Consider the following 17,067-nt stretch of genomic DNA (forward strand, 5'->3'; position numbering starts at 1 on the left):
ATTCATCTGAAAGAGGAATGTCATATACACCTATGTGAACCTTGGTCACCTTTGGTGAACTAACCATTTAACTAACAAGAAACTCTGATTAATAAATTAGTAAGTAATAGCACTCAGTTGAATGAGGTAGTTCACTATTGGCTAATCAGTAACTACTATTTTTTCATAACTCCCAGAGGACAGGTAAGAACTACTATTTACAGGTTCAAAATTAACATAAATAATGCATAATATATAATTCATTCTAAAGTGAAGGTCATAGTTACCCACTAGTAATGACTCAAGTATTACTACATCCTTCAGAAGGAATTACTAATGATTTGGATCAGTATTCAGAAATGAAAAACATGATAACTCTGTAGTAATGACTCAAGTCATTGTACGCTTTTGATGTTTTTGTAACGATTTGGATAGTAACACTTGAATAATTGCTAATGGGTTAACATGATCTTCACTTTAGAATGAATTATACATTATGCATTATTCATGTTAATTAAGAACCTGTATACAGTAGTTCTTAGTAGTCATCTGGGAGGTGTGAAAAAAATAGAAGTTACTAGCTAATAGTGAACTACCTCATTCAGCTAAGCACTATACTCACTAATTTATTAATCAGGGGTTCTTGTTAGTTAATAGTAGTTACTAGAAGGTTAATAGTGCATTACTCATTTGCTCCTGTGTAGTTATACATTAATGACGGAAGAGTATTCTCGAGTGTTAATAAATTAATATGGAACTGACAATTGATAACCTTTATAATCCTTATAATAAAACCTTTATACAATTGATAATCACTCATCAGCTCATGGCATCAGCACACTGATCCAGATTTAGGAATGTGTTTGGCTGCAGTACAAGCACCCTGTTCCAAACCCTCTTCAATCACTTTTTTTTTTTTTTTGTGAATTCTGTCCTCTAAATTAAAATTCCAGTATCATATATTTGTAATATATGTTGGCTATCAGGTGAACTCTATAAACTTTTGCACATGCAATAATATTTTTTGTTTTATGAAGTTGTTTTATCAAACCTCTTGTCTTATCATCAGTTCTCAAACTCGGGAGCTATTGTTAAGTGTGTTTACTGCCAGCCTATGTCAGTAAAAGATAGCTGTAATTCAGAGTTACTCATACAACACCCTTAAATTCAAAGTCCACCTATGTGCCAGTGAAGTCACACCTTGCCATGTGTGTAATGTGAAATGTATGCTACTCGAGCGGACACAGATAAAGCGTTTAATAAACATGAGAGGGATGCTAATGAACTACTCTCTTGTTCAGCAGGAGGATATGGAGGAGCTGCTGGGACTCAAACAGGAGCTTTAGGAGCTGGAGGTTATGGAGCTGGTAAGAGCTCTTCAATGTCATTCATACAAGGACACTTATTTGCATGCGTACAAGTATGCCAATCTGTACACTTAATTAGCAAAGCAATAAAAAATATTTCCAGCAATAGCAGGTGTATAATGTAGCAAGCAAGAGTAATGTCATGAAATTTGTATCCCTACCCTTACAAAAGAGTACTGCTGTGGTACCACGAGAAGTGTTGTAATGATGGTACAAAATCATGGCACTTTAAAATACACCATAGTAAAGTTTAGCATACCATAGTATATACTACCATTCACACGCTATTCTCAAGGCTGCATTTATTTAATTGAAAAATATAGTCAAAGCAGTAATATTACAATTATAACTATTATTATATTTTTTTCAAATGTAATTTATTCCTGTGATGGCAAAGCTGCATTTTCAGCATCATTACTCCAATCTTCAGTGTCACATGATCCTTCAGAAATCATTCTGATATGAAGATTCCATGCTCATGAAACATTTCTGATTATTATCAGTGTTGAAAACAGTTGTGTACAACAGCTACATATTTGTGTGGAAACTTTGATAAAAAAAAATGCACGGATTCTTTGATAAATAGAAAGTTCAAAAGAACAGCATTTATTTGAAATGATATATTTTGTAACATTTAAAAAAAAAAAAAAAAAATACTAACCCCAGATGTTTGAACGGTGTGTACTACACTCTCAGGAAAAAAAAGGTACAGTGGAGGTACAATTTTGTGCCTTGGGGAACAAAACGTATAACTGTACCTTTAAAGGTACACAATTGGTCCTTAGGGTACAATTATATCATTAAGTCAGAGCAGGGGTAGGCAAGTTCGGTCCTAGAGAGTCACTGTCCTGCAGAGTTTGGCTCCAACCATGAAAGACATATATAGAACATCTTATTGAGAATTGACAGAGGTTTAGGTGTTGATGTTTTATTGGATTTTATTTTATTTATCAGTGTTTGATTTAGTTGGGCAGTTTGACTCTTGGCTTTTTATGTAAGTTTGTGTTTTTTTGTTGCTGTGTTAACAAAACACATAATCTGTTCAAATCAAAAAAGCCAAAACAAAAATTATCAGGAAGAAAATTGTTTGACTAAATTCATAATTGACTAAAAATATTGATAAATAATATCAAGAATCAGCATATGAATCTCAACAATGGTGACATACTTAATGCTGCAATGCATGCTGTGTTTTATACTGTGGTGGCTTAGTAGGGCTGCAGGACATCAGCTCTCTAGGACCGAACTTGTCTACCCCTGACTTAGAGGTACAGAAATTTACCCTTAAGGGTCCCACCCCAGTGACGGCCACTTGTACCTTAAAAGGTATATATATATATATATATATATATATATATATATATATATATATATATATATATATATATATATATATATATATATATATATATATATATATATATATATAGATAGATATGTTTTTTTGTTTTTTTTTGAGAGTGTACACCTTATTGTAAAATAAATGTTGGTACCAGGGCTTAAAAACGGAAAAAAATATCAATCGGTTCACTCCGAGCAGAATCGATATTATAGCGTTTCCGTTTTTGTGTTCCTCATTAAAAATTACTGTTCCGAAAACGGTTTGATTTGAAAAAATACCGGTTAATAACGTTATTTTAATTTAGCCTATACTTTAAACAAATATGTATAATAGACTTATTTTCACTCAATAATAATATAACGCATGGTAATTAAACTTGAATATTTATTTCATAACATTTTTAAAACCACAACAGAAATACATGCATAAACATAAACAGCGGACCTGTTTTGGAGCGTTAGACAATCGAAAGTGGCCTCTTATGCCTAATTCTTTTCAGAAGAGTGATAACATTCTTTGTAACGTTACATAACTTTTTTTCAACACGACTTGTTTTAAAAAATGTATAAATAAAGAATAAATAAACTGGATAACCATTCATGCACCGTCAACTGGTAATTTCAAAGCAAACACTGCGCAACACGTCCTTGCATCACATAATCAAATTCAGTCAGCTAATAAAGCTTGATCATTTAATGCAATATACCATTTAATACGAAGCATCAGCCGTCTATATAGAAAACATTGACCTGTATTGGCAATCTGAAAGACTATAGGAAAAATGTTTGATAGATGCTAGTAACCTACTTGGATAGGCTTAAACGAAATCCACAAACTAGTCTAAATCCGACTATTTGAGCTTAAAGTCCGTACTGCTTATTTAAACGTTCGAAAAGAATGTCCTCCAATACCTGCGCTTTCATTGTAGACCTCAGCGGGGAAAGAAATGTACTTGAGGCATGTAAATGCGCGCTCTGAGTCTGCACTGACGGTAGATTCATAGATGATGGTGCGCGGGCATTTCACTCACGCTTGATCCGTCAACGTCACATGCTGTAGCTACTCTATTCATGATTGGTCAATGCCAAATAAAAATATTAAAGAGAACGATAAAATAACGTTATTAACCGGTTAATGGTCATTTCAAATTAACGTTTCTGTTCAGAACGATTCAAATTGATTTTGATTTCGTTTTCGTTTTTGTTCCTCTTAAAATTCTGTTTGTTTCCGGTTTTCGTTTTCGTTCCTTGAACCGGTTCAGAGCCCTGGTTGGTACCTTATTCAATTTTGGCATTTATACTTGGAAGTGACAATAAAACATAACAGACCTGATATTAGTATTTCCAAAATGATACTGATTGATCCAAACATCTTAGAGAAACTGGAAAATCTTCACCCAAAGTAATTAAACAAAAAAGCACTTTTTTTTGAGTGGCTCAATCTGAGTATACGTCTATGTTTTGAAATAAGAATAATGCCATGTTTCTCCAGTACACTTTTATATCCACTGGCTTTTACCTATGGTCAGAATATCCTTTTTTGTGAAATGAGTGGGTGACCTGATTGTTTTAGCCCAGCACCTTTGTCCATGAGCTGACTTAATGATGGCAAGCTTACATCAGTGCTACTCAAACAATGGGGCATCAGCGCTGATTGTGTTATTGGAACACAGGCATTACAATATGTGGAAATCTTGGCGCCTACCAAGTGCAACTGGACCCATTCTGATACTGTAATGTAAATATTGTTGCTTTCGCTGTCAAGCCAAGCAATATTGGTGCATTAGCACCATTCGGGTATAATTGAATTTCCTAAAGCAGCACTGATTCCAGCGACATGTTTGGAGAGATAAGGAATTAAATAAATGTAACCAGGCTCAATAAACTTTGGAGCAGCTCACTGGCTCCTCTGAGAAAGACCTTTTCACTCTGAAAGAGCTTATAAACTCCCCGATATCAGATTTTGCAGTGGAAGTTGTCTTTGGCTGTGATTGTTGGAGTGAAGTAGGAGATATTTGCCTAATCTTTCGCTATTCATCTTTGAGGTAAAAATACTTCACAGATCTGAGGAGATGCAGGGGACATTCGGAACCCACCCAGTTGTACACATTCCCTGGCCCTTGTCTGTTCATTTATTAAATAAATCTGTAAGATATTACCTTCATGCTGTAGAAATATAAACTGGAAGACAGAAAACAATGAGTGCAGCGCCGAAAAGGGGTGGGGCTACATAAGGTCTTTACAGTACAAAGGCAAACAACTTTTTTTTTGCCTTGGTCCTCTCTGACAGCTTTCGGCCCTGCACTGCTTCTCACCACACTACCAAATAGTGTAGAAAAAAATGGCTTTGTAGCGTGGGTTTGGTGAATTGTACTAAAAATAAAGAGGTCTTTTGTGTCCCCCAAATTGCCCTCAACCTAATCAGTTTTCGCTGTGCGCTGTTGTAGACACGCAAATAATGTTGCATGTCATTCTTCATGATTTGTGAATTTAGGTGGTCTCTGGTTCAAAATCTTTTTCAAAGTGACTTAATTTTATAATGCGTATAATCACTTGTTTTAGATTGAGCTTGATTCAGTCCTTTCACAATCGCATTTTATCGCATTTCAGTTTTTATCACTGCTCTGTCCTCTTTTTCTTGTGTAATGACAAACAGGCTGTACCAATAATTAACGGTTTAAGCCATTAGATAAATCATCTTATAAGTTTAAAAAATGGTCATCTAGTCAGGTAGTCTAGGGCAGGGGTTGTCAACCCTGGTCCTCGAGGCCCACTGTCCTGCAGAGTTTAGCTCCAACCCTAATCAAACACACCTGAAACAGCTAATTAAGCTCTTCAGGATTACTAGAAAGCTACAGGCAGGTGAGTTTAATCAAGGTTGGAGCTAAACTCTGTAGGACAGTGGGCCTCGAGGACCAGGGTTGAGAACCCCTGGTCTAGGGCAGAGGTTCCAAATCCTGGTCCTGGAGGCACCTCAACACTGCAGATTTTGCATGTCTCCTTTCTCTGACACACACTTTTCAGGTCTTGGAGTCTCTAATAATGAGCGGATGACCTGGATCAGGTGTGTTTGATTAAGGAGACATGCAAAATATGCAGTGTTGGGATCCACCGGTCTAGGGTAATCTAGTAGGCTCAAATAGACAATTGACAATTTGTGATTTGTGAAATATTGAGTCCTTAACTTCCCTATTCTGATTTGTGAAAAATATCACAGTACAGTTTTGATCAGTTAACCCGTCATTGAGTTCTTAATATCAACATTTTTATTTGTGAAAACTTTCACAGTACAGTTTTAGTCAGTTAATCCTTCTGTGAATATTGAACATCACTATTGTGATTTGTGAAAGGGTTCAGAGTACAGTTTTGGCCAATTTCACCCAATAGTAACCTTAGCAATGCCCCATGTCAGCCAAATAGTCATTCATGCCTTTCAGGATGGAATGGACAGAGCTTACCAGAGAGACGGTCGTTAGCTACTGTTCTACTAGGTACTGCTCTATGTTCTTTACAGAAAAGATAACTTCGGCTCTCTTTCCATGTTTTTTTTTTTTTTTTTACAGCCATGACTAGTTGTTAACGCGGGGGTAGCAATCTCTGCATTAGGTTCTATTTGGAAAGGGATCTGCCAAGGGGAAAGACAGAGAAAAATTTCAGAAGGGAAAGAAGTAGATTTATCAGATTACCAGAAGGAAATCACTACATATGTGGCATCTAGCCCAGTACAGGGGCTGACCGACCGTGTGTTCATCTCAAGTACTGGGCATCCATCTGCCTAAATATGCCTGGACAATCTGATCCAGGGTTGGGTAGCTGGGGAACTCTCATGAAGAGCACAGAGGACACCGAGCCAGTCTTCCTGCACTTTACCTTTTTTGTACCCAACACATGGGAAGAAAACGGTTCCACCTGGAGATTAAAGAATCTTGTGAAGGTATTAGGTGTTGCCTAGCCCGCAGCCCAGCAGATGTCTGCTAGAGAGGCGCTGTGCGCTAGATCCCAGGAGGATGCAACACTACTAGTTGAGTGTGCCCTCACTCCGATGGGGCATGGCACACCTTGGGATTGCTACGCCAAGGCGATGGCATCCACTATCCAGTGGGCCAAACTTCTGTGTAGACAGCATTTCCCTTCTGCTGACCTCCAAGACAGACAAAGAGCTGCTCAGAGCTTCTGAAGCTCTATGTGTGGTCCACGTAAATGCGAAGAATGTGAACAACGCATGGGCTGTTGTCTTTCTCCTTCGGGGGCAGCGCTTGCAAGTTCACTACCTTGGGCACGTACACAGCTCAAATTCTAGGTACGTTTCACTGACCAAGAATGCCTACAGGTCCTCCACCCTCTTGATGGAAGTGAACACAGTCAGGAAGCACTGTCTTTAGAGACAGGATCTTAAGTTCGACTGACTCCAGCAGCTCAACATTTTGCTCTCTGCAGCTCCGAAAGGACTACAGAGAGATCCCAGGAGGGGATTGGGTGCGGCTTGGGAGGATTTAGCCTCCTAGCACCTCTCAGGAGCCTGATGATCAGGCCATTCTTTCCCAGTGACTTACCATCCACTGCAACGTGATGTGACACGATGGCGGCAACATACACTTTCAAGGTGGAAAGGGACAGCTTTAACTCCAGCCTCTTTTGCAGAAAGGAAAGCACAGAACTGACCAGGCATCTCCGAGGGTCTTCCCAGTGGGAAGAGCACCACTCAGAGAACAGACTCCACTTCAAAGCAAGCCCATCTCAGGACTCGGCTGTGCAGCCAGTGCTGACCCAGTCTCATTTGCATCAATCTGAGCTGTATTACCGTGGCTGCGGATGCCATATGACCCAGGAGCTTGAAATAGTTTCAGTGGAACCGCTGTCTTCCCCATGAATGTATTCAGTCAGTTCAGCACTGACTGTGCACGCTTGTTCATGAGACGCGCTGACATATTGACCGAGTCCAACTCCATACCGAGAAAAGAGATGCTCTGCACATGGGGAGACCTTGCTCTTCTCCCAGTTGACCCGAAACCCCAGATGGCTGAGGTGCTTGAGCACCAGGTCACTGTGTTCACACAACAAAACTCGTGAGTGAGCCAGAATGAGCCTGAGATTGAGAGTTAAGAATGTGAATGTGAATGCCCACTTCCCTTAACAGGGCAAGGGCAGCCAACTTTGGTAAAGGCAGAAGCAAACCGAAGAAACTGTCTGTGTTGGGGTGAAATTGAGTATGTGTCACATGGAAGTATGTGTCCTTCAGGTCGATCAATGCAAACCAATCTTTTGGGGCAAACGCATGTGAGAATGCACTTCTGCATAAGCATTTTGAATAGGAGCTTGTGCAGGGCCCGGTTAAAGACTTGCAGACCCAAAATCGCCTGGAACCCACCTTTTTTGGGGTATGATGAAGTGAGAAATGTAAAACCTTGACAGAAAAGCACTTGAAAAAAATTCTATACATGGTCCTCCTTTGGGGCAAGGAGTGGTGCACAACCACCCCCTCCTAGTTTAGAGCAGCCCCCTACATCTCTGGGTCGCCCATCTCAGGGCTACTTTGGGGGTTGGTTCGCAGTGGTATTACGCCAGTGCTGGATGTGTTTGATGGCCTCTGTCTGCTTTTAGAGTGCCGAGAACTGCTGAGGCACAGTTCTCAACGGTGTTGCCAAAGAGGGTTAGCTTGTAAGATGAGGGTGCACTTTGTCAGTGTCCTGCATCTCTGCAAGGTTCATTCAGAGTTCCTGGACATCATCTGGACGAGGGCACATGCTGTGTGCAGTTCCTTGCATCAACCCCAGTTTTTTGTGTGCTTTGACCAGGATGGCCATTGCATGCAGGGCGTAGGTGGCCTGTCCAGCGGCACTGTAAGTCTTAGCAGCCAGGGCTGATTTCAGCTTACAGGCCGCAGATGGCTCCAGGTGGCGGCATTTTGAAGAGTGAAGTGGCTTTGGCCAGTAAAAGATGCCTTCCATGACTTCTGGCCTCCTCATGCACCTTTGGGAAGAAAGGCATTGGGGCAGGACGTGGCTTAGCAGGGTCGTCATGCCCAGGGGATAATAGCCCACTATCCAATGTATCTATCGACATCTGGAGCCCCGAATGACATGACATGCTGTGAGGAGGAGTGGGAGGTCCATGGGGGCAAAGATCCCACAGTAACCCTCGGTGGCCCTATGCTGTGCACAGAAACCGGGATGGGTAACAGCAGAGGGGAATCCACCCTTGGTCATAGTTTCGCAATGAGGATATGAACCATCCACAAACGCCGTCTCAGCATGCTCACGGCCCAGATATGTGAGACAGAGACCGTGGCCGCCAGACGAGGTCAGGAAACTACGGCATCCAGAAACATGATTATGGCAAGGCATCTTTAAAAAGACATGCTGCCTCTTTCAAGAAAATCTGCTCTTTTACGCAGAAAAGCCCAGGGGGAATACTGCACTTATCTGTGACTGTGGAGGCCATTTGAGTATAGTAAACTCATTGTCATGTTCAAGAAACCAGTTTGAGATGATTTGAGCTTTGTGACATGGTGCGTTATCCTGCTGGAAGTAGCCATTAGAAGGTACACTGTGGTCATAAAGGGATGTGGGGCATGGTCCTCAACAATACTCAGATAGCTGTGGCATTTAAACAATGCTCAATTATTAGCTTCACCAGCAAACCAGTCAAAAGTTATGGGTTGCCAGAACATTACATGCATGTTTTTCAAATGTCCCATACATCCCTGGCCCTCTAAATATGTGATCACCACAGAGAGAGCTGACAAAATGTATATTTAAAAAGACAAGTTCATTAAACCCGCGACCCTACATAGGACAAGTGGTTCAGAGAATTGGTGGATGCAGGGGTGTTGCTGGGGTTTCTGGGCCCTGTGGCTAAACACTGTGTGATTCACACAATTTTTAAAGATCCTATAATATTTACTTTATTCTGGGGTGGACAATCAAATTTTCCTCAAAACACTTTGTTTTTACTGAACATTTATTTACAATGAAAACTATTCTAGCATTTAGGCCTACTGATAAAATGTTTACCTTGAGCCACTTTGGCTAAAGCATCTGGCAACTAAAAAGCTGTAAATGGGTTCTTTATGGTTTACAATTGTATATTTGCTCTTTGAATTATAGCTCTTCTATAATGACCAATTTATTTCAGTTGATAGCAGAAACTATACTGTGTGTATTCATGTCAAAGCATAGATTATACACTATATGAAAGATTGTTTGCGTCCCCTAGCCATCTGCTCTACCATAAGAAGTCATTACGATTTTATAATGGCGTAGCAATTATAATCAAAAGGTCATCAGTAAAGTATGATTTAAATGCTTAAAAGTACAACATCAAATATCCATAGTAAATCTTGGAATTACTTATAAACCTTCGAAGACAGTGTTGAAAAACATATATGCATGGCTCCTGTGAATACCTAGACTGTGAAAAGTTACCTGGTGTTTAATTAAAGCAATGTGATGGCTGAGACGAGCGATATGAGTCACAAGCTTGGCTCATGCAAGGCCTTGTAAAACAGAGCTAATTGTGAAGCCTGTCATCATTGTTGTGATGAACTGTTAAAATTGGGGAGGGTAACTTTTGGAAACCATCAGCTAGTCCCATTGCCTGAAGCGAAGCAGAATTGTGCGTTGCTTCCCGCTGCCAATGCTGTACAAAATGGCTCATTTTGGGTGAATAACAACTTCTTGTCACAAACAGTTAGCTTGCATGATGTGAAACTATGGACAATTTTCTTTGTTGCGTGTGTGTGTGAGTTTGATCCTATAAACATCATGCTTAGATTGGAAAGATTTGGCTCGCAAGACTTTTTGCATTGAATTTTATTGGATTAATTCTGCAATGGCTAAACAGGCAGCTGCATTTTATTTAGTCACCTGATCTCAAACCCAAATATTGTTTTGATCTGTGCAGTAACCAGAGCAGCACAACCCTGAGAAGATATGTCAGGTTTTGCTTTCCACATGCTTTTCTATTGTCTCAGTGAGAGGAGCCAGTTTGTTTCAGACTTGAAAGGGAGAGAGGGGTAAATGCAGAGAGAATGAAGGGTGTGGGCCAGGCAGATGAGCTGGGAAGAGCCAGCGAGTCTTGTGAAGCACATGTGCTTTTCATTAGCTGGCTCAGACCTGTCCTCAAACTGCTCGCTTCTGGCCTCTGATTGTGAATAATGGCTGATCCTCATGTCGCAGAGTCCACACGGACATCCTCCAACTCCCGCAGGAGCCACGCATCACATCCTGTGCTCGTCCCCAGGTGCAGACAATATGCTCCCAAAGCAAAATTTGCAAACAAATCCTTAGAGTTCATTCTCACTCCTGATGATTTGCTTATATGTTTACACTGAGCCGTGTCACAGTCGAACAGTTTCAAGATACTGAAGATCACTTTTTTTGTTTCATCAGTCTTGCGCAAACGCTTTTGAAGAGCACAGTTCCAAAAAAAAAAACAAATGCTTTTCACCAAAATGTGGTCATCATCATAACAGTGTTCTACTATTAGGGTATGATTTAGCATAAAACAAGAAGCCCTTTCTTTTTAGTTCCCTTCTTGAATAGTCATAAAACACATGCATGCAGCATTAACGGAAGAAGAAATGTATGTAAAGTGTGACGCTGGAAATAAATAACGGAGGAAATGTTAATGCAAATAAATAAGAAAAAGGAGGGAAGAAGGCAACAGGTCTTATTGTGTCAGATTTGGACTTCATTTCTCAATCCAATGTGGATGCAATAAATTAGGCGGGGGAAACAGCATGTCATCATGAGACAAGGTTATTCCCCAAATACAGTTTCAAAGATTTGTTGACAATGCTTTTCCCATTTCTTTAAACATGAACTGTTTGAGCATGTACAGTACATATGAGAATGTTTACTGCACACTACTAACTTTTTGTACCATGGTAATTCCAAAGGTATAATACATATTTAAAAAAAAGTTTCACCATGCATCTACCATGTTTTTGGATGATTTTGGATGAGTACCATGCAAATGTTGTACCCTGTCCATGACACATGAATATTATATTTAATAATTTCAAAATTTCTTTAAAAAATCAAGATTTGTTCCTTAATTTCTGGGAATGAATTGAGTAATTATAGCCATTCAACATTACAGTACAATTGAAAGCCATCATTTTTATCATCAACTTTCAATTTAAGTGAACTAATATAAAACCATTTAATAAATATTCACATAATAATAAAAAAACTAATATTTACATTCACATAATAAATGTCACACTTATTAGCTGTGCCTTCAAAGGGTTAGTTCACCCAAAAATGAAAATTCTGCCACTTACTCACTTTCATGTTGTTCCAAACCTGTATGAATGTATTTCTTCTGTTGAACACAAAAGAAGATATTTAGAAAATTATGCAAAATAAACAGTTGATGGTCCCCATTGACTTCCATAGTATGGAGAAAAAAAAATACCATGGAAGTCAATGGGGTCCATCAAATGTTTATTTACAGACATTCGTCAAGATATCTTCTTTTGTGTTTAGTAGAAAAAAATTATTCTTCTGCTAAACACAATTGTGTCTTATTGTGCTGGGATATTTTAAAAGCCATCCTTTGCCAGCCACTCGGGAGTGCTTATTGGAGTTAATTGTTTTCAATTTACTAACACATTAAAAAATAAACTTATTATTAAGGAAACTAACTTTCTGGTTACATGAAAGTACATTGACACCCCTGGTTCCTGTGAGGAGCAAGAGTGGAGAGCTCATGTGAGCTCTGTTTATTGGTCATATCATATCTCAGCACTGACTTGTCAGAAAAGTATTCAACATGCAAAAACCTCATGCATATGTGAGCCATCTGGGACATGTTTCATGCATCGCAAACTGATCAAACTGCCACAGTTGGCTCTTGCATTGACATTTTCGACTTTGAAAATGTAGTCCTATCCCTACCCCTAAACCTACCCCTAACAATAACATATCGCTAAAATCAGATGGAAATGATAGGTGAATACCACTGATGTAGAAGCACCTAACCCTGGTTTGTAAGCCTTAACTTGACATAAACTTGTCCCTCAAATCTGATTGGTTGATTGGAATGTTGTCCCAGGATCAACAAAGATGTTGATCCAGGAACATGATGAAATAACATTCACCATATAGTCAAAGTTTATGAGACATGCAGGTACACTTTGAAATTAATGACAGTAAACAAGGCAGTAAAAAACAACTCGTTCAGTAGCAGAATTGACTGGTATTGTATTGTTGCAATGGATCCTTTCACGAACACATAAAAAATTGGATCCTTTCCTGACCTGCTCCCTTTGGGAGTTACAATCATCCAAAATAATATTGGATTCAGTAGGGGACGAACACTATTGCATATCTACAGTACAGTATAACTTGCATTTCCTGAAGGAAATACCAATGCTTGTAGAAAACCGTTGAAGTTTTAGTAGTCCTAAAGTCCTGTGATAATGAAATCCTGCATCCTTGTCATGACATGTGCATGTAAGTCAATACACAATGCGACATTGGCTATAGGTGGTTAGACAGATGCAAGAATGAAAGCATCACAACTGGGTATGCAAACTAAATGAAATAGCTGTCGTAGTTCTGTATGCATATACAATAATGATGTTGTTGCTTTTGGTTAAGAGACTCAATTGTGGCCTTTCGAAGAGTTTACGTCAATCAGAGATTTTCAGAATGTATTATTGTATAAAGTAGACACTTATCATGGAAATGATTCACAAAACAAAGTTAGAATAGTGTCTGTAGATTAAGCGGAATTAATTGCACGAAAAATGTGATGTTTAAAGGGTCAAATAAAGTGAAGAAATCTCCATAGCTGTACCAATTGCTCATAGGGAAATACCAACATATAGGTCTGAAATAAAACACTTCTGGTGTCACAACACATGGCTAAGTGTATTATACTGTAGTTTGGTATGTTGCTCGTAGAGTTGATGTCCTTATAATGTCCCCTTGACATTGGATTCCAAAGACTGGAAGTGAAGAGTTGCGGAATCTCAATTGATGTCACTCAATCTTGGAACAATGCCTAGAGTCATGTTGGGCTGACACTAAATGAGTGATTGTGTGTCAACACATCACAACTTGCTTCTACAATTGTGTATTCAAACTCTGGTTGAGAATAGCTCTCTTTAGCTGACCTTCAAGGGGCTCACCTTGACTAGCCTATGAACCAGATCCAATCACAGCTTCCTCAAAGCATGTCATATCTACAGAACATTAAGTGGAGTTGAGGAATCAGCTGGAGGGAGGTAGCAATAGTTTGACTTGTTTTAGCAGTATAGGAAAGCACCTAGAATCCAAGCCTTCGTGGTTCTGGACAAGAAGATCTGACTATCTGACAATTACCAATGAATGTGAAATGAGCCAGCATGTGGTTGTTGATGTCATCCTTGGAACCTCTAACAGAACCACTGTTTTTTTGTTTTTGTTTTTAGTCATGTGAAAAGGAAAGGACTATGTAAGCCTTTTTTTATTATTTCTTTACTTTGGTAACTGGCCATTTACTTGTTGTAGTGTTCATGAGGTATCCCAAGCTTACAGGTCAGTGGAAATGACTGGGCCTGAGATCCTTCCAATAATCTCACAGGAATTCCATGCCATTTGAATTCCAGGATGCTATAGTCGGTTCACTGCAGTTGCCGTCAGTTACATGGACGAGGGCCACGGAATTCTCTGCTCTCTTAAATTAAAGATTCAGGCTTGTCCAGCTGCTCCTGTGAGAATGGGTAGAGGGTTGGAGAGGGTTTGTGGGTGTAGATTAAGCTTTGCCTCTGCTCCTGACTCCCTCCATCTGCTGCTTTTAACAATCCGCCTCTCATTTGGACTCTGCCCAAATGTTTTTTTGTATTCAAAAACACATAATGAGTGATGAATGGTTCTTTGGAATGTATTTACACCAGTCATTCTCATAATTGGCACCTAGCACTACAACCTCATGCCTGAGCCCTAGACAGGTTGAATGGCCAAATGCTTTGAAAACTAAAGGCATGCTGCCGTCTTGATCATTTCATACTGGATTAATCAAAACAAGGACCAGACAATTACAATCACCAAATATTGCCCTTCCTAGTTGTCAGTACCTAAGTCTTGCTTGAAGGAAATAATTCAGACATCACAGGAGAGAGTACAGAGTATTTTCCATCTTTTATGATGAAAAGAAACAACATCTTTCCACTGTCTGCAAGACTGGTGAATAGTATCTAATAACATGTCTATTTAACAAATGACTAGTCAATATTCTCAGAAATCAATGGAAATTAATTCACATTCATTATCCACATACAGTACATCCATTCAAAGTTCTGCAGTTCCTTTCATTTTGCCTAGTTTTGTTGCCCTGGCTGATGAAAATCTAGTTGCAGGCTGTAATGTATCCCGCTTCACTATTTTAGATTAGCATAATAGCTATTTCTGTGAACATTTTTGCAGTTTTTGTGTGTGTGTGTGTGCATAATTAACGGTCCTTTGGCAAACAAGCATAAGTGTCACGATCACCAGTGAGAGTGCCCCTGTAGTCCACCAGAGGGCACTCCACCTCAGACTATTGCCATATCACCACAGACTACATTACCCACAATACTCACTGCCCGGACACATCATTCCTGATTACATCCACCTGTGTCTCATTTACCTTGTTAGCTCACCCTATAAAAGCCTGGTCTATACTGTCACTCATTGCAAAGTCTTGTTTAGTGTAACAACTGCAATTCTGAGCGTTTGCCCTGGTTGTCGGTCGGTCGGTCGGTCGGTCGGTCGGTCGGTCGGTCGGTCGGTCGGTCGGTCGGTCGGTCGGTCGGTCGGTCGGTCGGTCGGTAGGTACCATTTCTAGGCATGTTCCACGAACTATACCTTAGGAGGTTGCTTAAAGGGTCACTTCAGTGATTTAGCATTAGGTTTTGTATCAGTAGAAACCCCGTAGTATATTCAAATGGTACTTTCCTCCCTCATATCCCCCTGAGACGAGAGAATTATGCATTTTATTCCTGGAAAAATTCCTCCGATGACGTAAATATCGTCATTTTGCGTCATCGGAGGATTTTTTGGCCTGAGGCTAAAACTACAGCCACTAGATGGCGCTGTTCCGCATGCTATCAACCCGCCCATAGGGGAGAAATCTCATGCACAGAATGTAAGACACAGACGGCCGCACGGACAATCATAATAACGGAGCACGGTGCAGAGTAAAGTGAGTGTTTCAACTTTTCAATGAATTCCTGGTATAGTTTAGCTTCAATATGCAATCTGAAAACGTGCCAGACTGGCGCTTAACATTACCTCAGTTCTGCTCAGCTCGAATGAAATCTGATTCTGCTGCATCTGTGACGTGACTTTCGCTCACACTTTATTGAAAAGACACGTTCAGTTTTTAATTGTAGTGTTTATTCTCTAACTGAACAAAATGATTGTATTACTATGAAGATCAAAATGACGGTGTACGGAGTGGCCTCGTAGGGCAGCGAAGCAAGTGCATTCTGGGAGTTGTTGTCTTTCATCCACATGAGACAAAAATGCATTTTCTGTCTTTTCTCAGTCTAGAAGGCACCAAATTCAAATATAATTTCACATTTCTACTGCATAAATGACCCAGTTTAAATACAAAGCTTAATGCTAAATCACTGAAGTTACCCTTTAAGGTATACCTTCTTAAGTGCGACGTTAGCAGGTGCTGTCTGTGGCAGTGGTGCTGAATTGGTTTATCAATGGCTCAAAATCGATTATTCACTCTATGCAGAGGCTGTTTAATTGCGTTATGAGAGAAAGCGGTGTTCTTTATAATAGAAGCACTTCAGAAATAGTTGAAATTGTATTTTTCACGACTCGTGAGATCTTATAATATAATCCAAATTGCAAACTAAATCTAACCATGGATATGTTAAATAATTTTGAAATGATTGTGCGAACCTGCAACCTCTTATGTCCAAACGTATCATGAATCAACCCACTACGCTAACTGGCAGTATGCCTATGCCATTTAAATTATCATAATATATTTTGCCATAGTCTTCATTTACTCCACAACCAGAGTTGATTGCCCGCATCACATTATTGATGTAAATCCCTTTCTGTTATTGGATGACCTACTCAATAAAAGCGCAACACGTGAAACATAATCAACAGCTACTATATCAGAGAAAAAAAGAAAGAAAAGGACAGCTGCCAGTTGGACCAACAAGATCTAAAAGCTGCTGAATTTGCAGCCAACATTTATTTTGAATTGCAGCATCTGACATGGTAGCCAGGGGACTGAAGTTTTCACGGATGAAATGCACATAGAAATGGCTCTGTGGACGGCGCCGTCTTTGATTTAGCACAACTATTCGCTGTATTACTGCCATAGTTTGACAAAACTCCCCTCCACAATCATTCCCTTTAAATAGACTCCATAATGGTTT

The 17,067-nt window shown here is 39.6% G+C and overlaps 1 protein-coding gene across 9 annotated transcripts in view; it reads left to right on the forward strand.

Annotated features, from left to right (window-relative positions):
• Nucleotides 1-17,067, forward strand: part of elna (elastin a) — a 105,297-nt gene that overhangs the window by 18,181 nt on the left and 70,049 nt on the right. For all 9 annotated transcript variants that reach the window (XM_079823128.1, XM_079823131.1, XM_079823123.1 and 6 more), the window contains exon 4: nt 1,281-1,346. In XM_079823128.1, the coding sequence (XP_079679254.1) occupies nt 1,281-1,346 (66 nt within the window). The remainder of the gene's footprint in view (nt 1-1,280; nt 1,347-17,067) is intronic.

This window comes from Gobio gobio (assembly GCF_949357685.1).
Source record: "Gobio gobio genome assembly, chromosome: 8".
In the NCBI taxonomy this organism is placed as follows: domain Eukaryota; kingdom Metazoa; phylum Chordata; class Actinopteri; order Cypriniformes; family Gobionidae; genus Gobio; species Gobio gobio.